Source organism: Prosopis cineraria, unplaced genomic scaffold (assembly GCF_029017545.1).
Source record: "Prosopis cineraria cultivar Desert tree isolate PC_DT_omini unplaced genomic scaffold, ASM2901754v1 PC6, whole genome shotgun sequence".
Taxonomy (NCBI): Eukaryota; Viridiplantae; Streptophyta; class Magnoliopsida; order Fabales; family Fabaceae; genus Prosopis; species Prosopis cineraria.
The window spans coordinates 38,500,732-38,526,440 of NW_026555337.1; the positions used below are offsets into that span (position 1 = coordinate 38,500,732).

The following is a 25,709-nucleotide window of genomic DNA, read 5'->3' on the forward strand; positions in this document are numbered from 1 at the left end:
ACACGTGGCAGTTTTTATTTTGATGATCCAATTTTTTGACATGTTCTGATTATGTAAACTAAGTCTGTGTAGTGTGTATTTTTGTGCGTTAAAAACTTACTAACTAAATTCTTAGCCTTATGTAATTAAAGTATTTGTTTCTAATCAAATCAAAACATATGAATGTTTATATATTATTTATTCTATAACAAGCTCTTGTTAGTTGTTATTAATGTTATAACACATTAAAATTAATTCAAACTCTATCAACTTGTTAGACTTTTATTAATTTATATGCAATATTTGATGTTTTTAAAGAAAACAATTTTTTATGTAAAAGGTCAACAATAATTTATTATCTCATGATTGGTACAATTAATATTCATATACATATATTTGGTATTACATTTTCCTATATTTTTAGATACATAGGTTCGAACGGAGTAAAATCTTTGATCATACGCAAGGGACCATGGCCTCTCCGTAGAAAATAACAGAGGACACATAATATTACATAATTGGCATCAAAATATGAACGACACAATCAGCAACAATAAACGACAATCAACTAATCATAAACTAATTACAAATATGTATCCTATTTTCCACATTTCTTCTTATATATTAAATAGAAATAAACCCTATACCATATTGGCTTATAATTTTTTTTATCATTAATGCATGATGAATATTAAAAAGGGTGAAACTTAATATTTATATTGTTTATGTTAGTCTTTTTACTTGATTATTTAAATTTTTTTTGAATAAATCATTATTATAAAAATTGACTAAGTATTGGTCAATGTTATTTTTTTTTTGGCCACAATGTTAGTTTAAGAACGTCAAGCATATATGTTTTTAGAGTTTCTATCATGTGTTAAATTTAAATGTTTTTCAGCCAAAAAAAATTAAATGTTTTAGACTTTTTTAAAATATTAAATAATTATAAATGATTATTATCTCATGATATTTTTCATACTATATAAGTATCTAATAGTTTTTTATTCTTTTGGCCAAAAAAATAAAAATTTGATTCTAAATTAATATTAAAAATTTAAAAAATAAATTGTCAATATATAAAATAACTTTTATTGAAATTTGGCCCCCTCCTTTTCCTATCTTGGTTTTGCCTTTATTAGATGTATGCAACTAAGTGCTTGTTTAGATTTTAGTTAGATATAATTAATTATAAAAATAATTTATTAATATAATTAAATTAATTATAATTAATTATGTTATAACGTAATCTGTTTAGATACTGAAATTAATTTTAATTATATAAATTATCATAAACGATATTACTTTTTTAAAATTAAATTATTAATAGAGTTATATTTAATATTATTAAATTTGTTAAACGCTATTTAAGAAGTAAAATATATTATTTAACAGTAACATTAAATTTTTAAGTAACCTTTCGGAGCTTATTTTGAAATGTGATTTTGGCTCATCAATAATCAATTATCAAATTTTTTGACTGTTTGGGCAATTTTTTCAAAAATTGGTTATTTGGCCCCAAAAATTTATTATATTGTCAAGCCAAACAGGCTGTAAGATTAATTGATAAAAGACATAGATACAAAGTAACTAATAACTAAAAATGAAAATAAAAAGATTATATTTTTTTGTCCCAATTTATAAGATATTTTTAAATAAAATTACATATACTAACGAACGAAGCTAATTAAATATACTTTATAATCTTATTTTTTAAAAACAAAATATAAACTTTTAAAAATGGCTTTTATTTAATATAATACTTCATTTATGAAAGAATATTAAAGAGAGAAAATATATGAGAAGAGTAATATTAAAAAGTATTATTAATAAAACCTTATTTTTACCAAAGTGTTATGTTTTGGGATGCCAAATCTTTCTCAAAAGTATCTTATAATTTGATATGGACTTATTATAATTTATTCATTTCTCTTTGATAATCTCCATTAGATCCTTTTCTTTTTTTTACATTGATAGATCTAGATGACAAGAGTTTGGTTTCTTTATTTGTTTTTTCCTTCTTTTTTTCCACACAAGAGCTTGGTTTCTAGGTAATGTAATGATCATGACACTATTTCATACTCTCTCTATCCCAAATTATAGGGCACTTTTAAAAAATTTTTTTATTTCAAAATATAAGACACTTTGAGTAGATCAATGTTTCATTAAATGCACCAATTCTCATATTATCCTTTCTCTCTCTATAATTAATTTTTATCTCTTCTCTTTTCAATATATTAAATGATGGGCATTTTTAAAAGTTTATATTTTTGTTTGAGAAAGATAAGTTGTTAAGTGTATTTAATGAGGTTTATTAGTATGTAAAATTTTATCTAAAAGTGTCTTATAATTTGAGATGGAGAGAGTATTAGTTTTTGAAATTATTTTTTATTTAAAGATAAATGTCTCGTTTTATTTTATGTTTCATTTCTTTTAAAATAAAAATTAAATAATTTTTTACAGTTTAAATATAATTTAGAAAATCTAGATAAGGATGAGAATTTTCATTCTTAAATGTTCATTTTGTTAGATAAGACATTTTTAGAGATGATTTGATTTGATGTTTCAAAATATAAAACACATCTTGAAAAAATAAGATTTCATTAATGATGACTATTCCAATATTATCCTTATTATTCAACTTCTTAAATAAATTTCTTTTCCTCTCTTATATTAATGAAGGGTAATTTTAAAAATTTATAAAAAAATTAAAATTTCAAACTCTATTTAATGAATTTTATTAATGTGTAATTTTATTAAAAAAACACTTTATAAATTGAGATGGAGGAAGCAGTACATACTTCTAGATGGAAAGGAAAATACTTTACTTACTCTAAAAGTCTATTTTTTAATGGTTTAATTTCATTAGAGGAATTTGCAACTTGACCAATGGAGCATGTTTGATTGTTTTCATTCTTAGATCGAAAGGCAGTGATGAAGCCATCAATTTCCATAATCACAATCTTTGATTTTATTTAAAAAAAGTTATTTGTCCCCAAAAGGCCAAAAAAAAAAAAAAAAACAAAGAAATATTAGAAAAAGTTGGTTCCTTCATAAACGTAACTCTTCTTCTCCACTCCTTGTGGGGTCTTCTGGTCCTCCCACTTGCAACTAAATTACCTCAGAATGTTGAATTCTTCCACTTCACACACACACTATCTCCTCAACATTAAATGCTTCTTAATTACTTCTTTTGTTATAAATTATAACACACTTTTAAATAAAATCTTACATACTAATAAAGTTTATTAAATATATTTTATTATCTTATTTTTTCAAGATAAAAATATAAATTTTTAAAAATATCATTCATTTAATACTCTATTAATGAAAGAATATTAAAGAGAGAGAATATATGAAAAGGATAATATTAAAAAAATATTATTAATAAAACTTTATTTTTATCAAAGTGTCTTATATTTTGAGACATTAAATTTTTTCTAAAAGTGTCTTATAATTTAAAACGGTGGGAGTACTATATTACTAATTAATTAATTATATGGCAGATGGCTATATGTTACTAATACTCTTTGAACACCAATTATTTTTGCCATAAAATTAAAGTTAAAATAATTAAGCGACTGCAGTAAATACAATTCATCACAGTATTTATACTTTTGATCCGGAAATGAATTTCTTCCCCTTATATATATGTTCTCTTTTAATTTTTTTTAAACTACTGTTGTCTTTTAAATTAAAATCAAGGCTAAAATATACAAAATTCCTCTAGATTTTAAAATAATTGCACATAACCCTTTCACCTCTGAAAGTTAAAATTAACCTCCCTAACTTTTTTATTTTTTTATCACAGGTTCCCTTACTATTATTTCTTAATTATCTTACTAATAGAAGTTGTCATGTCATGTTAAAAATGTAAACTAATGTGTGATATTTTTTTATCACAGGTTCCCTTACTATTATGTGGCATCCAATGTAAGTTAATAATAGCTTTATACAAATTTTATCCATATCTTTATGTTATTATTAACTTATATCAGATGCTCGCATGAATTGTTACATGTCCTTTCTTAATATGACATGGTAATTTTTGTTAGTAAGATAAAAAAATGATTGCAAGGGAATCTACGATAAAAAATTAGGGAGGTTATGTGTAATTGCCTCAAAGTTTAAAAGAGTTTTGTATATTTTAGCCTAAAATCAAATATTAGTAGTTTTCTTTCTCTTTCTTAATTGCACCAAATTATAAGTTCTAGATATATTTTATTGTAGTCATTAGTTTTAGTCAAAGGCTAAATTAAAAAGTCAAACATTTTTTACAAGTATAAAGATACTTCCTTCATCCCAATTTATAAGAACTTTTAGATAAAATTATGCATACCAATAAATCTCATTAATACACTTCACTCCATTTATTTTTCAAAAGAAAATTTTTAAAAAATATCCTTCATTTAATATAAATTTATTTGTGAAATATTAAATAAAGAGAGAGAAAATATAATAAATAGGGAAGGGTAATAATAAAAAAGTATAATTAATAAAACCTTATTTTTGTCAAAGCATATTATATTTTGAGAGATTGAATCACCTCCAAAAGTGTCTTATAAATTGTGACAGAGAGAGTATTAACTATTATTCACTCTATTTCTATATGTGTGTGTGTGTGTGTGTTGTTCTCTAGAAGCTTTGTTTTATCTCTAAATATGAGGGGTGTTATAATAATTTTGAATAATTGGACAATTTTTCTCTTATTGTCTTCAAAAAGGAAAGATATATTAATTTTGTACTCACCCATCACCATAATATTAATAATGATATTATTAAGGGTAAAACTGGTAAATTATTGTGATTTCATATGTTTTCAACTAAATATATAACATACTTTTATTGGTATGTGTGATTTAATTAAAAATACTTTATATATATGGCAGAGGGAATACATATTTATTAAGAATCATGAAATTAGTCAACTTTTCAGCTGTAATTAGAAATTTAAGATTTGGAGGGAGTAGTACAGTACATATTGACATCCGTACTGCCACTGGATGTGGTCGATCAAGGCTATCAAGTATATCAACCTTGATGCTTACTAGTATTTATGTTTCAGATTAGTACGTCATTGAATTTTTCACTAAAGGACAAGAGAAATATGATCAGAGTCTTTAGATAATTTTTTCTAATAATAAGTACTTAGGTATATTCTTATGAAGTTATATAGTGTTACAATACAAGGAAACTAAATGATTCAGATATGCAACGTATTATAATTTTCTAGTACTAAAGAACTCGACATTTTATTTTCAAATATAACATCTTAAAGAGTTTAGTGCAATTTATAAATGTAGTCAAGTAACATACGCTACTTATTAATTATTATACATGAATAAGCTGAGTGTAGTGAAAAATAACAATTTGACAATAAAGAAATGAGGGTTACGAAATGATGGGTGACATAAGACACAAAAACGAACCACAAATCATTGGGTGACATACAAATAATATAGCAGTTGAACTTTCAATTTTGATGATCAGGTCACGTCATGAATTTGATTTTTTTTTTCTTTTAAGGTTAAGATGGATGGTTGGCAATTAATTAATGAGAAGAAAGTGGTGGATCCAGACTCATGGGTCCATGGTCGGTTCTATATTTTAATCATTACTAACAAGTCTTGCTTTTGCATGGTGCGTTTGTACCGAAATCACCTTTCAGATCCGATGCATGCCCTTCTTATATCCTTGCATGATTTATCAACTTTCCTTATTCCCTCCCTCTTATCCTTCCTTATATATGCGAATATGTTAGGTTGTTAAAAAATAAGCAAGTGGACTCATATGAAAGTGGTCGTTTAAATATATATAAGTAGTATATGACAGAGTGAAAGGACTAGAAATTTGAATTTTGAGTAATGAAAATTTGATTTTCTTCCATTATTTTTGTCCATTTATTGTCTCCCCAGCTTGTTTTAGGATAGTTGTTTTTAATTTCTAATAAGTAGTATTGGAACTTAGCTTCACCTGTGATTTCTTTGAAAATAGACAATAGAGTTTAACCTGGCTATAGCAGGGGCAGTATGTTTCATTGTTTGAAGCTCAAAAGTGAGATTAGCCCTAATTGCAAAAGCATGGACTTTATATGTTGTAAAATTATATGATATGTAATATTATTTTTGAAAATTGTTATTTTCTACTTACAAAATTAAATTGATGACCTTATTCGAATGATATCGATCGAATTCGTTTCCTAGACATGCTACTATTAGTTCTTTTGTGCTTCCTTTAATCATTCAAAATCATCCATTGATTCATTCATTCGTTCGTTCATGTCTTTTCTCTTTCTTTGCTTTCTATTATACATATTCAATTTTACTTTCTCTTTCGGTTTCCATTAAACTATCAATATATTTGACAAAACTCAATCAATTAGTTTTGAAAAGTAAAAGAGAAAGTACTTGTTTGCCTTTTCTTCTTCTCTTAGTTGTGTTTGTGTGGACATAAATTATTATGGTGTTTTACTAATAGAAGCAACTAATGACAACCACTGTGTTACATTATATTTAATAATCTACTCACCATTTTAATGATCTAAAAAAATTATTTTGTACTGCCACATGCATCTCGATATGATTGCTGTTTGTGTGTCTATGTGTGTGTGTTAATATATATATATATATATATATATATATTTGAATGCTTGCTTTACTAGGTATACAACAATTGGAAAAACAAGAGAATGAATATCACAAAAGAAAGTTAAAAAAATACCAACAAAGAAAAGATCTGTTTAATGCAATATATGAAGTTTTTTAATTGCAGAATATTGTATAAAATTTGAGAAATAAGTTGCATTATAAATTATTCATAAAAAGTACAACTTTATTTTTATTTTTATATCTATATAATCATTTATGGATATTATATATATATATATATATATATATATATATTGATTTAGAATGATTCCACATTCAAGAAGTTTCCTGCTCCAATAAAAAAATGATAAAGCAAATATTGAAAGTGATCTACCATTTGATCTGACTAGGGTTCTGTCATAGAATTGATTTTTTTTTTTTGGCCAAGATATAATTGAAGAAGTATAATGATAAAAAAACTTGGAAACACGCAGTTATGTTGCTAACAGGATCATAAAAAATGTTTTCTTATAATAGTATTATTTTTTTAACAATGCATTGATGATAAATATATATAAAATATTTATTCATCATATCGCACATTCATAGGATATGTTTATTCAGAACCTGAATTTACTGAGATGACATGAACATAATATCAATATAATAAAATCATTGGAGTCATGTATATATGTTGGATTGATATCACATTATTAATCATTTTTCTGGCTAATCATTTTATTAAATTAGTAACACACATCATAATATAGGGTAAGATTTATGTATTTAGTCTTGTATACTTAATATATTTTTATCTAATTAATAATTAAGACATGTAGATTTTAATGTTTTAATAACATTAATAAAAAGAATTGTTAATATCTTATCTATAAAAGATCTATATGCCTTGATAATTGAAATTAAAACAAGTACCTTAAACGTATATAAGGCTAAATATGTAAATTTTCTGATCACATTAATACTCAAACATATAACAATGAGAGGAAAGAGAAACTATAGAGCTTTGAGCTGACATCACCATCATATCATCTTTATACTTAAAGGTATGATTAACTAATACATAATTTATTCATGAAGTTATTTGTTTATAAAACTCTTGCTTTCATGCTTGTGTATATATATAACTTTAAGTTGCTTCCAAATTTATCTATCTATACAGATCAAATTAAAATTAATGATATTATTAAAAATATAAGGTTGTCTTGGGAGATCACGATCGAGTATTATTCAAAAAAAAAATAAATGAATAAATTAAAAAGCTAATTAAATTATATAATTAAATAATTAACTAGCATGGAAAGTGTATATAATTAGTTGCCTCTCGTGAATACTCAAAATTGGGGTTGTAAAAGGAAAAGGCCACTTTAGGAGACATGTTTATCTATTATGGCTTTTCTGTCCCTTTTGGTGTCTCTCACTGACAAGGAGCAAAAGGACATCTAGGTGTAGTTTGAATTTTCTATATATATGATCATTTTTTATTATATAAAAGAATAAATATAAAAATAAATAAATATATTTTATACATATTAATATCTTTATTAATTCTAGCAATAGGTGTTGGTCTTAATGGAAGGGACTATGACCGTTTAAACATAAACTCTTGAGTTTGAGTCCATACATGTGAATGCAAAAAATACTTTTAAAATGATTTACCTTCAATTTGGCCTCTAATGAATTTAACCCAATTAAATAGCTATATAAAAAAAATTCATTTTGTACGTTGTATAACTAAACAAATGAACCACTAGATCCAGTTTTGATGATTAATTATTGGTGTATATAAATATAAATAAAGGTAAATTAATTCAATAAGAATATAGCATATAGTTTAATTAGCATGTATAGTTAGTTTAATTATCTTGTTATAAGAAAGTGTGTCCCATGATTAAAATGATTGTCGGTTGTGTTTTGTGTCCGCTGTGATTAAAGTGTTTGAGAATGAAATCATTGAAAAGTAGCAAATTCATAAATTTAAAGTGTTCCATCCCTTGGCTTTATGAAAAGTATCCCTTGAACCACGGCCTTCCTCTTCTTCTTGTTGACTTAAGACTATCCACACAATTCTTTTCACCAATACTTTCATAATTATCATTAATCATTACTCACTCACAATAGTTCAAATTTGAGCCAACCACTACTTGGATCAATTAGTTAGGAGGTTGATTTAGTATAATCACAAATCTCAAGTTCAAACCCTAGATATGGGGCAGCGATTAAATTCTTAGTGGAGAGTATGCCTTCAAAGAGGCGCCCACAAGCTACCTGTTGGATTAGGTTAGGTTAAAGATCTAGGATATCAAAGTGAAAGCTAAATATATATATATATATATATATATTTTAAATTTGATAGTAGTACTCCCTCTGATCGAAAATATAAGGCACTTCCAAACCATATTTTACATACAAATAAATATAAGGCACTAAACCATATTTCCAATATATGGGAGATTGAGTTTGGTGGAAGGGGTTGATTTTTTTACAACATGATAAATTAAAGTTTAAATTATTAGGAGGGGTATTTATATCTAGTGCTTGACCGTGTGTGTCGAATAGAATTGTTCTAATAGAAGGACACGGGCAATAAAAAAAGTAGTTATTATATTTCCTTTGAAAAATATAACAAGTCTTCTTTCTTTTTACCCTTAATCCCTTTATTTTGAAGGGTGAGAAAAGGTGTTTAGTCAGGTTATTTTTCCATGCCCATTTTAATTAATACAAGGGTAAATTTAAAAAAATAATTTCACGAAGTACCAAGTGTCCCATATTTTTTTACCAATATTAGCTCAAAAAAAAAAATCTTGCAATTTGGATTGAAGGGAATAGTATATAACTTGTTTTTCGCAGAAAACCTAGACCTAGATATACTTTCTTACAAAAAATTGATAAATTTTCTCCTTTTTGTTATTGAAAAAAATTTAAATGAATTGGATTATTTTAGAGTTTAAGGTAGGCCTCACATGACTTCAGAAAAAAAAATAATAGAAATACTTGAAAATTACGAAAAAAAATTATGACTTGACATGGTGGAGTCGAATTCAAACCCATGCTTCCATGGAAAATGAACTATATTCTCACCCATTGGACCACGTTTCACAGTCATCCATGAGAAACTTTCTAATTAAGTGGTCATTATTCTCGACAATTTCTTTCCTTATTGTATCTACCTAAAATTTTACTCTCTTATCAAAAGAACTAAAAATCAGATATAAGATACAAATAATCAGAAAACTAATCAAAACAAAAAGAGAACATATATAATAACCCAATAATCAAATTCACAAAAGCAAATTAATTAAAACCTATCATCATCATCATGAGTCTCAGAAAAATTCATTCCTCACATATGTACAAAACCAATTTCGCAGCACGATCAAAACCCAACACCACCATTCACTAAAGATACAGCAAGAACACTTCATTAAAAAAAAAAAAAACAAAATTGTTTCGTATCTATAGATCGACGTTAAACCTGTGTATGATGAAGCAATACATACATACATATGTGTGATCAGTGTCATCATGATGCATATATGTTTCCTGATCTAAAACTGTACGAAGCAATATGTTTGAGATGAGATATATATGTTCAAGACTGGTGTGGTTTGGAGTGAGGGAAAGGATAGAACTTGGGTCTGGCGAATGGGAAGGCCTTGGGTTTGGAAGGGGAATTATTACTGTTGTTGTTGTTGTTAGAATTATTATTATTGGAGGTGGGATTGGGTGCGACGCGCTCACAGGAAGGGCACATGGTCAAGGTGGTTGCTGGTAATTCCATGAAGAAAGGGTTTGAGTTTGAAGCCTTCAAAGCCCTCAGTTCTTGAAGCTCCTTCTGCAACCTCCTGTTCTCTTCTGATAGCGTCTCACAGCATCTCTTCAAGTACTCACAATCCACCTCCGTCTGCTTCAGCTTCGTCCTATATACACAGAAATCGATTTACAGATTAATGATCAAAACTGTTATCAAACCATATGTTAGATTGGTCATGAATATAGTATTTCATTAAACCGATGAAGATACACTAATTCAACCAGTCGAATTGACCAGGTTTTCAATACTATGAAATTATCTGAGGCTTGTTTATTGAAGTGAGTCTGTTATCTAGAACGGGAAATAATTGAAGTGGGTTTTCAATAATTCGTAATCAATATGTATAATGTGTCTTTCAAAGTTTCTCAAACCATTAGATAATATGGTTGTAGAGTATATAGTAGTGGGACCATTCTAATTGCCTCGCATCCAATTTCCATCTTTTCCCAGTTGAAATAAGATGTAAAACATGTTAAGTCTCATGTGAATATATTCGTACGTACCTCGCTCTTCGGTTTTGAAACCAGACTTCGACTTGGCGAGGACGAAGATTGAGCTGTTTGGCAAGAGCAAGTTTTTGTTTCTACGCACCATATATAACAATCATCATTGGTACGGTCAGAAGATTATCAAATTAAACAAGCAATTAACGAAAATTAATGAGTTTGATTATTTCATACAGGATTAAGAGTACTGTGTTCTTTGAAGCTTTCTTCGAGAAAAGCAGACTGTTCTTTAGACAGCCTGAGTTTCTTCCTGGTACCACCACCACGACCTCCAACGTTGTCATCTTCATCGCTTGCTCTTGATGAACAACCTCGGATTGGATCATAGTAATTACCTTCACCTTCTGATAATTCATTAATCTGCCTCTTTTTATTGTTACAATAATTATTACTGTAATTTCCTGATCCGCTCATGCTACTCCCTCCTTTGTTATTACTGTATACACACAGATCCACCTGAAACGACGATGCTCCGCTCATCGGAGACGATGACAGCACCGTTCTCTCCTCCGACTCGTCCTCCTCCGCCGGCGACGTCTTCACCTTCAAACCCCTCCCAGAGTTAGCTGCCACTTCATCATCACCTGCGAGAAATAATAACTCAAATATATATTCACACAACAAAGAAAAGGAAAGTATATATAAAGAAGAGATCAGGTTGTTACAGTTCTGATCAGAGGGAGGAGGCCACGAGTACAGAGGGAGAGGTTTGGCGTGAGGAAGAAGATGAAGCTGCAAGGCGTTACTATACTTTGAAGCAACGTGTTGATCTTCTTTGACAGTACTGTGATTTTGCTTCTTCTCTGTTTCTTCTTGATCTTCTTCTTGTTGTTCGCCTTGTTGACGAAGATCGTCGCAGCTTTTGGTGCTGCTGATTATTGGACCGATCGATAAAGTAGTGTTGAGATTAGCTAATTCTAATTCAGGAGGCTTTTCCGTAAAAGTGAAAGGCTTTGAAGCTCCTAAGCTCAAGCCAAGCTCCATGATCTGCTTTAGTTGTGAGCATAGGAATTCAACACACTGAGATTTAGAGAAGAAATAGAAGAAGAAGAAGAGATTGACGAGAAAGGATTGGGTGAAAGACTTTGTTATTATAGACGACACGGAGAGAGAGAGTCTGACTTTTTCTTCTTTTGAAAGGAAATTATTTTTTAAAAAAATTTTTAAAAAAAAATTATCAAAGGACTGATGAGTTGAGTGGGTAATTTTTTATAGATAAAAAAAATGAAAAGGAAAATCTTTCTCTTCTTCTTGGTCTGGGCAAGAAAAAAGGTTTGAGTTTGACCGACAAATTTCATTAAGGTTGACAGACGCACGTGATTGACCGTGTTCATGCGGGCAAGGGTCTTGTATAAAATCTATGAAAGATATTTATTATTCTTATTCTTAAAGAAATATAAATTATCATTTATATTCACCTAATTTAGGCTTTAAAATATATAGAACGACGTTTTACTTTTAGGTGATTCTAGGTAGATCTGTATTATCCGTTTCTATTTTTAATTTTTGGTTACGTTATCCCCCCACCCTTGTAGTTTCAGTATCTTGTGAATGAGCACTTCATGAGATTATAGTCCAATCAAGCCTAAGAACATTCCTAATAGCAAAAATCATTGATCTCTCAAAAATATTTAAAGCATGGGATCGCCTGACGCTTGGTTCAACTAATAAATGGGTTATATCAATTTAATTAGAGATATCAAGTTTGAACTCTAAAAATATATTAATTTTGATAAATTTTAAAAAGGCTCTATAGATCGGTTCAATAACCAATCTAAAAGGATAAATTTTAATTCTATATTCTTTAAAATGATATCTACTCAAAAATCAATTTAGAAAGGAAGTGCTGCATAATTGATTTAATTAAAGAAGTCTCTTTTTCACTTGTTCGCCGTAAAGAGTCTTGTCTTAGTTCAATCTAGATTAGTTTGAAATCTTTTAAATCCTTTTAGCCTGATGTGTAACATGTCGAATACTCCATGAAGAAAACAGAAAAGCATGAGGAAGGCTATCACAAGCCATGAATAGTGTGACTTATCTTGAATATCATAAAATATATTAAAAACTGATGAATTGGTCATTGAACTAGTTAAAAGAACTGGTTCAAGGATTAATTATCAAAATTATAGTCAAACCATAGTTGAACTGGCCATTCAAAAAAAAAAAACAAGAAGAAGAAGACATTTCATATTGAACCAATTATCAAGAGAATGGTTCAACGGTTTGGCCATTCAACCAGTCAAATTGACCTGGTTTTTGATACTATGATATCATACACATACACATGGGACCTGTTATAGTATTTTGTTACAGCATCATGCATAATTGTGAGACATAGTCCATTATTGGGTGGGAAATGATGAAATGAAATGAAAGCAGTGTGGAAGAGTTGTGTTGGGATAAGCAAGTAATGTTTGTAGGTATAGAAAAGAGCAACGAATTGGGGAAATAAGGCAAAACCCCACCACGCAAATTCAGTGGCAGCACGAGCCCACCACCTTCAATCTTGCAATGGATTGATATATCTCATCATGTTGATAACTTCAACAGTATATGTAATCCAATCCCATGTGCCTTGTAGAAACAAATATTTTCCAGGAAAATGATAGACAACGACGTCGTATCGTTTTCCTTTCATGCCGGTCCATCTATTTTCTACTCTTGATTTTTTTTGCAACTAGCTAGATATGCTTTTTCATTTATTGCATAACATTAAGTCTGATGGCAACTAGATTCGCCCTTGATATGGATCTACTCCTTCGGTTCAATGATATAAGATGCTTTTAACAAAATTAAGTCTTGCAATAAGTTAATTAATAGTATTTAAAATTACATATTCTTTTATATTTATCCTTATTATAGGTTGTCTCGATTAGAGAATTTTATTAATTGCACTCATAATTAAATTTATTTTTTGTGAAAACCGTATTAATTACACCTTGAATGACCCAATTTTCTTAATATTTTTGAACATGATACTTCACAAAAAATGCATTATAACATTGATGGAAAATATGAACTGTGTATTGTACATTACTTATAAATTATTTATAAATAATACGGCTTGTGGGTGTATTTATTTTCTGTACGTCTATTTTGGGTGAACAACAGGGTAAAACAAATTGTTTTAGGACACAAGATTGTTGCAAGAAAGTTGAACTTGTTAAGTTTTGAGGAAAGATAGTCCCAATAAATAATTATCTAAATATAAAAAGGAGAGGGGTTTTATTTAATTTCATCGATTTATTGGGGAAAAATTAAGAATTGCTCTAAATTGCAGTAGTGAGTAGTAATTATTTAAGTTTATAAGTATTTTGGAAGAACAGGATCGAGGAAAATATATAGTAGATGAGGAAGTGGTCCATTGACCATTCCAGCCACTAATTAAATTAATTGGAATAATATAATGGCAAACACAATTATAATATCATGCTACAAATTTCTCTGTCTTTTTTTTTCGTAATTGTAGTAATTATGGATATGGATCCACTTGATGCTGCCACATTTTAAAATGTAAACTATATAAGCTTTGCGTCTAAAACTTCCTAAAATCCTACCAACTACCAAATGCTGAAAAATAAAACACAGGGAAAACCATATAAAATGACCCATATCTTCAAGCATTTGGATTAATAGGTCTTTAAATTCTAATTATTTTTAAATACTGAAGTTACCAGGGAATTTTAAATATGACCTACCATTATTTTTTAATAAAAATATTATTAAAAATTGAAAATTTACGTTCTTAGTAATTTTTTAGTAATTTTATTCAAAATTTAAAACCCTTTAATAAAGTTTAATAGCAACTTTAATCTCTGAAAATAATTATGATTTCAAGTTCTTTTAACAATTTTTTTTAACAAATTGAGTTTTTGGATGTAATTTTTTTCAATAATAATCACATAAAATATATTGTTGATTCATACATATTGGTTCATCAACACTTTGATCTCTCTTTTAAGCAAAACTTTTGTTTTGATTTTTCTATTACATTCATGTTTATACATATATGATCTAGTTAACTTGATTTAATTTAGATTAGTCTCGGGCCTGATATAACAACTTTAATAAATTGGCTCAATAGTATTGATCAAGCTTGAATTGAATTTATATAATGTGCATGCAAGTGTCCCACATTTGCATTGGTTGCAGAAACAAAGCAGATTAATTATAGTAAACTAAATTATTGATATAACATATCTGGTTCCTCCGACACCCTTCATGCTTATGTCTCCAATCAATCTTGACCAAAAAGATTTATATAATTATTGGTCTGTTGATCATGATTCATGAATCATGATTATAACTTCATTTTCCATGACCCACCCAACACATAACTGTCATAATAATTGGAGGGCCTATTGCTAGCTTGGGGTGAAAAAATGATAAATTATGTATCATGCTTTTATATAATTTAATTATATACAAAATGATAATTAATTTGTCCTTCAATGTCATGAAGGATTAATTCCTCTTGGTACTATTATAATGTCCTTAATGAAAATAATAAGAAACTTTAATTTGTTTGGGCAATTAAGTTGATTTTGATGCTACATGAAAAAGGCTTAAATATATAAATAAAAAAAAAGTTAGACACCAGTGTTAATTTTTCTCCTAATCTGGCTTATTTTTACTTCACTGTTTTTCACTTTGTAGTTTTGATAACTTAAATTGATTTATTTTTGATTTAAATTTTAACATATGAAAAATTCATTTGTAAAAAAAGTACTATGGAAAAAATAGCTTGAATTCAATATTAGTGCACCTGCCTAGCCTAGCCTAGCTGTTAATTAGGTAAATATATTATAGGATCCTTTATGAAGAGTTTTCAATTCAATTTACTTGAAAATAATTTCATTATCTATTTTGATATATGTATATATATCATCTATCTAAATAAAATTAAAATAATTTTATGAAAAAACATATAACTTTAGGCTCTTGTATTTTTTTTTTGTGTTTTAAATCTTTACGCTTTTATTTTTTGAGTGTGTTAGATCCCTTTAAGATCCCTACACTTTGCTCATTTAGGAACTTAGAACATCAAATAATGAAAGTATAGAGACTTATAATATTCAAAAAAGTGTAGGGACTTATAATAAAATGTGAGCAAAGTGCAAGAATTTAAAGTTATGTATTTTTTTAATTTTATTTATTGATTTAAATGGAATTGCTTTTATTTTTAAACTTGGGTAGGATGATATGGTAAAACTACAATAAAATTAAAAATAACAATTGTCCCACCAATTAATAAGGATAACATATATAGCATCACGATAAACGAAAACTTGGGAACTATTCTGAATTCATATCATGAATAGGAGGGATCAAAATTAGGTTATCTAACTTTAGAGGACTTGATGTTTATCCATGATCACACAGGAAACAAAATGATAAGTTTGAATTGACTGAAAAGAAAATAGATTTGACCATTAGATGGCACTCACCTTTCCTTAGCTATAACAAACCACAAGCATCCAATTAAGTTATGATATTTAATACTTATTTGTGCTCATCAAGTGAAATCCAGTTTGATTATATATCATTAATTCAGTTGATTAACAAGATCATTTCACTTAATTTCAGTAAACTTGATCCATCAAGTGCAGTATAATTATTCTTTGAATTAACTACTCTTTGAAATTACTTAATCTTTGCATTGACGACACTTCCAAGTGTTTTATAAGCATAACATTAATGTTAAACAATTAATCAGAAAAATATCCTTGAAGACTAATGAATTATATATATATATATATATATATATTCAATAAGACAATTATACATATTTTAAAAATATTATTTCAAAGACTAATTATTAAAATAAATTATTGTTAATTACTTCTTCTTAAAATTATTTTTTTTTCTTAATTTTATAGCTTATCTTAATATTTTTAAACATTTATATAAGGTCGACACTATCAGAGATTACTGCCTTAAAAACATCATTAACAATTTATTTCCGTGATTTTTTAAAATAAAGCAAACTTTAAGATTTAAATTATGAGGAGAAGACTTGTTAAAAGGGGAAAGCGATGGGGCAATATGTTGCATCTTTGCAATTATTGAAGTCATGCGAGTAAACTTCAACAGTACCATCGAAACACACGCAAAGTTATTTATTTATTTATTTAATATCATTATGAATAACAGGTGTATTAAAATGCATATCAAAATTATTATTAGTGTAAAAAAATTCCATACATATAGTTTTGAAATTCTGGCAGAAGTGAAAAGTCTTGAAATAATTGAATAATTTGATAGAGGTAAAAAAATCAATTAATATCATAAAATTATATAAAATATAAAACATTTAATAAGTTGTGTTGTTGATAATTTATGAATAGTATGGGTTACATGTAATGCATAAAAAAATGTGTTGAGTGTAATATATGAATTAGATGTAACTAAAACTTTTGTTGAAATGGAAGGATAGATGAAAAAGAAAGGTCACATGGAAACAAAACGTGTTGCCAATAAGATAGAAGACGAGATAGGAAATAAGGTGAGCCATAAAAGTCATATCACAATTATCAAACCCAATTTTATATCATGATTCAATTTCGAATCAAAATTTTGTGTAGTCTAAGGATTTTTTATATAAGTATATTTAATATTCTATCCAGCTCACTATAATTAATCCATATTTGAGGTTTTTGATAGATTCAAATATTTCTTCTCAGGTGATTTTTATTCAAGACTGAAACATGAAATTACCTCACTTAGCTTAGAGAGGGTGTATTGAGATTTTTTTTCTCTCTATCTATTATTATACCCAATTTTCATTGATTTTTTTAATAATTCTATTATTAAGTGGTGTTTGAATTGATGGGTTTGAATTTAAAATTTCATAGTCAAGATCTCACATTTAAAATTTATATAGTTAAAATTCTTTATTTGGATAACACACAAAATTTTAAAGTAAAAAAAAAGATATAAGTTGAGATTGAGCACGATTAAAAACATAGGTATGATGGCTCTACCTATGTTTTTCAATCAATGAGAGACAAAAACATGATATGAGAGAAGATATGAGACTAATAGAGGCAACTAAAACACAATTAAAGAAAAAGATGAAAGGGTTGAGTGATAAAAATTTCAAATAATATTATAAAAAATAATTTAAAATTACAAAGAAATTATAATAATAAATGGGAGATTTAGTCCAAATCTAAATCTAAATTCAAATTACCATTAAACCAAATACAATATTATTGTACTTCTAGAAACTTAATTATCATTAATTCAATTTTTGGAACCTAATTTTCATTTTCTCCCTTTTTTTTTTTTTAATCCTTCCATCTTCTCTCCACATCTAAACAAAACACAAGTGAAGAGAGAAAATGAGGTTCTTATATATGCTCGTGCTATATCTAAATAACGGGTTGTTGCAAAGCCTCGTGTGGTGATGAAGAATTAAAGAACGTTAATCATATAATTAACTTGTGTCTCCAGCAATCATGCTTTATAAATTATAACAAAACAAAATAACTCATCATGCACTTATGACCTCAATATATATATATATATATATATATTAATTATATCTTATCATTATTATCTTTCACACCTATCTTTACGTCCTTATTATGAATCCACCACCATTATTCAAGTTTCGCTCCAATTTTTATTCAGAAACATTCATATTAATTCTTGTGTGTGTGTGTGTGTAACACTATTTGACCAGGTTATTCAAGCAGTTCTGGGTCCAATTAGGAATAGCTTTTCTCGAAGGTGGTTTTTGCATTCACTTTGAAGCCTCATGCTTATGTGGTTATAATCCCTTTCACTAAGATCAATGCTTGTTTCTAACATATTATTGGCTTCTAGAGAGTGATCATGATCATATGGTTCATGAACCAATATATATTGTATTTCTTTTTCACTCAAATTCAGTATAATCACATGGTTCATGAACCAGTATAATATATACTGTCCTCTAATAACACTAAAGTAATAATATCGACAAATTTATCTGTAAAAGTTTTTCAAAGAACACTAGAAACACACTGATCAGAAATTAATTAGTGGATTAATTAATGATAGGATATGAATCATTGGTGTGATGCCAACTTTTTATTCAGAGTCTATCTTTCATGAATCGAATATGATCAAAATATTAAGACTGTTTCTTCATGATCAAAGCATATACAATCTTAAGAACCAAAGGACAACATTAATTAGTAGAAGACAAGCCAATCGATTGGTTTAGTGAATCAATTATATGATTGTTTTGTCTTATCGGTTTTCTTTCTCTTGCTCATTTTTTTTTTAAATATCCTTAATATATAATAATATATTGCATGCATCTAATCCATAAGAGTGTGATATATAAATACAGACAAAATCATGTATAAGCCTGGCTTTCTTTCAATGATTAACAATATTGAAGCAACAAACAACCATGCCTTTTGACTAATGATATAGTTAAATATTATTGGCAATCTGATGCCAATTTTTTAAGTCTTATATTCAAAGAAAATAGACGTTTAATTAAAGCATGATAATAGAGTTCGATTTTTAAGATTTTACATGTTTAATAAAAAAAATTTTTTATCTTGCTGATTTTTCTAATAAAAAAATAAGGAATATTGGAAAAAATAAGGAATAAAATTTGAATACTTCAGATCCAATCTACAGTGTCCATGTCAAATATACACTTCTTTTTTATATAATTACTTGATGCTTGATATTTGGTATGATTAATTGGTTAGCTTCTTTTATATATTCTTTTGTCATGATTATCTAACTGGATAAAGATGTTTCCATATATTTTCTTTTCATATTTTGAGATATGTAATTAAACTTAAGAATTGCTGTATTGGGTACTAACTACTAACCTAAGAGGAGTTAGAGTATTGTTGATGATGGGCTCTTCTATTTGGGCTTCCTCTTCGAACTCAACCTTAGAGGAGTTAGATCATTGTTGATGACGGGCTCTTCTATTTGGGCTTCCTCTTCAAACTTAGCCCAATTTCCTTCCGTTCTTCTTTATGTAATATGTAATCCTCCAATCTATTATAAATTTCAAGAGGAAAAATTCAACCAACAGGTGTTAAGCCTAATAAAAGGGTTAGTTTCTCATACTTTAATGAATTAATATTTAAATTTTGTTAAAAGAGATGCCTACATTTAATGCCCAACAGTACAAAAAAAGAGAGAATTACAATCAGGTATTACATAAAGAAATTAATTACTGTAAGATCCATTAACTAAGTTAAACTACATTGACAACTAACTGCGTTGTCAACGCAGTTTAATTCAATTATCAATAAACTTTACAGTAATTATTTTTTTTGTACGAGACCTCAATATAATTCTCAAAAAAAAAGTAAAATTCATAACAGAAGGTTTGACGGTTTACATATGTATATTTGGATTACTTAAAATGCAATAATATTTTAATACTTGAATGTGTAGGTATTAGGATGATTACTCAAGACAACTGAAGCTGAAGGTCAAGCAGATCATCATTTCAGGTTATTTTTTGTATCTATATTTCAGTATCAGAGAATATCAAAAGAAACTTTCTCTAGATAAAGAATATTTATAAAATTAAATGGTCTCCTTGTTAATATAGCAAAGAGTTTAAATAATAAACTGAATATTTATAAATAATGTAATTTGCTATGAACTTTAGATTTTATATAATTATTGATATTACTATTTTATTATTTTATTTATAGACTTTTTGGGGATCAATACACACTAAATCTATGCCTTCTTGAATTTGAAATAGGACATGATGTGATGTATTGCACGCGATCATCATCATCATAGGCTGTCCAACTTTGAAAAAATGGAATATAATTAAATCTTAGGCCTAAAATAGTAGAATTCTCAATGATCTATGTTTATTAATTAAACCAACTTTTAATCCATAAGTGCTTATGGGTTCAGTTGAGCCGATGTCCAGCCTGGCGCCATTGCCGACAGGACTTTGCAAATTTTGCATGTCACTTCTAAAAAGCTTTCTACATTGTTATTGATAAGTGGTCATTTTACTTCAACATTATATTTATTGGTCCTTTTATTTACTGAATAATACACAAAATGAGGTTAAATATGAATAACATACCTCATGTGTTGGTTTTGTGTTGTTTACTCGATATTTCAAAATAAACTTATCTGACTTCCTTGACTAATCAAACCAAACACTCTTGGATAGTTAGTTTTGCATTTTAATGGTAGTTAATGTCAAATAACTCTCACTTCTAGCGCTATCCAAACAATGTTTTAATTTATCAAACTAATTTTAGGAGAAAAAACAGATTCAAATATAAATCTCATTACAATAACTATCTTTTATCTAAACTTGAGTTTAACGCCCTTCAATTTAACAAACATGCTTTTACCAAATTATAAACCTGTTTGATGTTTTACCTTTTACATTTGAAAAGTAATTTTACACTTTTAGAAAGTCTATTATTATTTGGTTAATAAATTTCACCCACGTCAACTTTTAAAAAGACACATTCAAATAATTATGGAAGTAAATTTTCAAGACGTGATGGATTGGAGCTTTTGAAAGCACATTCAACTTTTTCATTGATATTTGATGATCTCCACATTCAAATGCTTTAGTTTTGTTAAAAAAAAAAGAAGAATTAAAAATTAAATTGATTACAAGATAATCCTTACTTAGTACACCTAGTAAGTCAAAGTGTTTGGTTAAGATGATATTTTAATCTTTTATATAGATTAAAAAAAAATATTGGGACTTTTTAATATTAATAGATGTTGAACTATTTATTATATAATTTTTTTCCAACATGTCAATCTTTATATTTTTTATTTCACATATCAAATTTTATGTTATTTAAAGTTTTTATCACATTTTTTAATATTTCTAATATATTATATTTGTATAACAAAAAATTAGAAATAAATCAATGCCTTTCTTAGTAATTATACATTTTAAAGCATGTTTCATTATATATAATCCAAACAACTTTTAATTTACTAAATTAACTTTTGAAAAAATTTATCTAAACACAAATTTTTTTATAATAATTAACTTTTATTAAATGAACTTTTAACAAATTTAAAAGCAAACACACACATACTATTCATACATTAAAACAGATAGGTAAACTCAATTTAGTTGTTTAATTAAATAAAATGAGTTGAGTGGGTAGGAAGATATCAGTATCAGATTTTAATGAAAGTATGGCTTAGCATACCATCTCAGTGTTGATGTGCTTTCAATTGCCATTTGCTTGCAATTCATGGACTTCTATGGTACCCACCACCTCACTCTTGTCTATGAAACTTCCTACTTACCTTAAACGATGCTTTACTCAAATTCACGTTCTTCTTTTGTTTGTTTGGTGCATGTTGACATTCATAAAAGGGAGGCCCAACTTTTATATAAAGTTTAAGATAACTTACTATGTTTATACTTTGTGAAAGATCTTGATTTTTTATAATTTTATTTAAAAAATAATATAAGAAAAAATTACATACAAATCCCATATAAAAAAAATTAAGTTCTATCCACTTGTAAATACTGAAATTTGATATGTAAATATAAAAATTTGACTTATAAATGAAATGAAAAAATAATTAATTTTTTATTTGGACTTGATTATAATTATCCTTTTCTTGTAATATAATCGAGGTATTATATTTCATTTTAAGTCGTGGGGCCCACATGTATTTTTATACAATTATATTCATGGTTTGTTAGGCCAGAATGCTTACTTTTCAGGGCTGGACCAACCAGACTTTAGTTTCAAAACGTGAAAAGGAATTTCTCTAGTTCACCGTATTCGCCGCACAAAATAAAAAGGATAAGTATATTATACAATATTAATTTTATATCTTTAAAAAAAAGAATACTCTATCCAGTTTTTCTTAAAAAAATGATAATAAAATTTCTTGAATTATATAAATAATAATCTGATCTTTTAAAATATCATAATTCTTCTGAAATTCTTAAAAACCTCTGTGCCAATAAATTTTAAATTATAAAGATAATTCTTTATTGACAAGTTGTGAATTCTTGTTTAATTTTTTTAATTCTTTGAATAAAATTTGTTACTCTTTAAACAAAAGTTGTAAATGGAGTTTTTTATTTTGAAAACTAATTTTTCAATAATAGAAATTATACTTGATGAGTTATAATTTTTTATTTAATTTCTGCGATTAACAGAATAAAAGTTGTGATCGGGGTTTATTTTTTATTAATAGAAATTATACATGATAAATTGTGATTTTTTGTTCAACTCCAATGGTTCATAAAAGAAAAATTATTATTCTTTAAATAAAAGTTATGATTGAAGTTTGTTATTTTTAATAAGGATAAAATGATCTTTTCATTTTAAAATTTATTCACAAAAAAATCTCTATAAATTTTAGTGGAATTAATGACATTTGTCATTCTCCCATTTTTCTCATATGATTCAATATTAACTCAGGGGAAAGAGATAAGGGCGTATTTAAAAGGAAAACATACTCATATGTGCCTATAGTTTTATTGGTTTTAAATTTTAATCTCAATAATTTTCAGTATTTTATTTCAAAAAAATTGGGTGATAATTATTTTTTATGTTCTTATATAATTTCAATTTTTTTTAGTGTCTTTAGTTCCTATAAGAATTAAAAATACCAGAAAAAACTACCAGAACCAAAATCGAAACCTGATTAAAAATTATATTTTCCTATTTAAAAATGGGATACTATAATGGAGTCCCTAAACATTTTGTAAGAAAGTGGCGCAACATGCTTTAGCACTCACAACTTTCGAATTCCTACGTGATAGAACCTATCACGGATTACTCGAACCCGTTGTGTCGCTCTCACAACAAATATGTAGAGAAGAGGAAGAGAGAAATGCGATAAGCTTTTAGTTCAAAAAATATGCAGTTTTCATGTATAAATTTATAAACTAAGACTTATATATTTAATTTATATACTTAATATATTTCTATTGAATTGACAAGTGACTCTTAATGTGATAATAAAATTAATATAAAAATTTATTGTAAAACAAATAATCAATAAAATATTCACATATCTTAATTTAATATTAAATATATAAGATTAAGTATATAAGATTCTTTTCCAAGTTTATAACTCCCACACAGAACTACTCATTTGTGCAAATAGGAACCTTTTTTTTTTTTTTTTAACTTTCACACTCGATATCCTGAATCTGTTTGGGTATGTTGAGGAACCTAGTTTTATTGTGCATGAGAACCCAGGATTTTTCGTATTGTGATACAGCCCGATTATACAAGTGGGCTTATATTCAGAACTGATTTGTTAAGGATGGATACCCAACACTTTTTTTTTAATTATCAATTTAGTACTTAAAATTTAATTTAGTATAATTTTATTCCTATAATTTGTTGAATTAAGTAATTATAGGAATTAAGTAGTATCGAATGAAAAAAAAAATATAAGTTGTTTTAAGTTAATAAATTATAAAAACTGAATTATTTTGAAGCAAAATTTAGGAAGTGAATCGATAATTGAAAAAACATTAGTCCAAAAATTAAATTTTTCCTCTAAATATCAACCATAAATTTTTCATCAAATTTTGTAAATAATATTATATTAAAAAATAAATGGGAGGAGTCTTGTAAATATATTCTTACTGTAAACACATTATCTTTTTTTTTTTGGCCTAAAACTAATAGGTATAGCATTTTTACAATGAAATCATCTTTTTATGTAGTATTTCTCTATCTCAAATTATAAAATATTTTAATAAAATTTTATGTATATCAATAAATTTCAATAATGATATTTTATAAATTTATTACTTTTTTCAAAAATAAAAATATAAAATTTCAAAAAACCCTTCATTTAATATCACTTTCAATATATAATTATTTTAATTTTTTTCTACTTGAAGAGTAATATTAAAAAAATATTATTAATGAAAACTTATTTTTTAAAATTATTTTATATTTTTGGATAACAAAATTCTTCTAACCTTATTTTAAAATTTAAGATGGAGAGATTTTTTTTTTGTTCGACAATTTTTTTTTTTTCAAATGTATTGAAAACATATCAAGCATAGGTAAGGAATCATTCATAAGAAGGACAGATGCGTCCCACTTCTCCGAATGATTGAACCAAACCACAGGGGTCACTCTCCATCCGTATATAAACGCCCACGGAAAGCTTACCTTCTTCTTTATTTTTATTTTTTTCTTAAATTAGTTACAATATATCGACAATTTTTTTTTGTGCGAATAATTTAATTATTTGGAAAGCGAAGTTTAAGAGTGTAATTACAGCATCCTTGATAGCCACAAAAATCATCTGCACAGCCAACCTCACCTTCTTCCCCTGTCTCAGTTTTGTCCGTTCCCATCCTCCATATACTTTAGGAGTATTTACTTTTTTTGTTGGTCAAAGTTCAAATTATCAAATATTCATTTGATAAAAGTAAGTTTAATAAAAATAAAATTTTTATTTTGATACATTATTTTAAAAGTCAATTTAATACACTAAAAATTATTTAGATCAATGATAATTTATGCTTTTGTATATAAAATGATTAAAAAAGATATTAATTTATGATGGTTTGTAATTTTTATTGTACAAATAAAATATATTAAAAATGTTTAAAATATAAGGGTGGCATGGTCACCGAAAATAAAATTAGGTACATGTTTGTTTCTTTATTAAATGCTACCAACTTTCATCTGTGGTTGAAATTTAATTTAGAGTTGCTTTTTAAAATTCACTTTCAAATCACATTACCAAATACTTCTCATTTTTCAAGAGTACATTTTCCGATTTATGTGATATCCAAACACCTTTGTGCATTTTAGACGCTAGAGTATGCTTTTT

General features: G+C 26.9%; 1 protein-coding gene across 1 annotated transcript; it reads right to left on the bottom strand.

The window, feature by feature from the left end:
- Positions 1-9,944: 9,944 nt before the first annotated feature.
- LOC129313591 (homeobox-leucine zipper protein HOX11-like) lies at positions 9,945-11,967 on the bottom strand. The gene is made up of 4 exons (XM_054956835.1): positions 11,567-11,967; positions 11,076-11,485; positions 10,899-10,978; positions 9,945-10,501 (listed from the first exon to the last, which is right to left on the bottom strand). The coding sequence occupies exons 1-4, from the start codon at positions 11,883-11,885 to the stop codon at positions 10,174-10,176; spliced, it is 1,137 nt and encodes a 378-aa protein (XP_054812810.1). The 5' UTR covers positions 11,886-11,967; the 3' UTR covers positions 9,945-10,173.
- Positions 11,968-25,709: the final 13,742 nt, after the last annotated feature.

Excerpts from the sequence above, each read along its gene's own strand:
- LOC129313591 (XM_054956835.1), bottom strand. The coding sequence starts at position 11,885 with ATGGAGCTTGGCTTGAGCTTAGGAGCTTCAAAGCCTTTCACTTTTACG. Across the intron at positions 11,486-11,566 it reads TCCTCCCTCTGATCAGAACT|GTGATGATGAAGTGGCAGCT; the intron begins GTAACAACCTGA and ends TATTTCTCGCAG. Across the intron at positions 10,979-11,075 it reads AACACAGTACTCTTAATCCT|AAACAAAAACTTGCTCTTGC; the intron begins GTATGAAATAAT and ends TATGGTGCGTAG.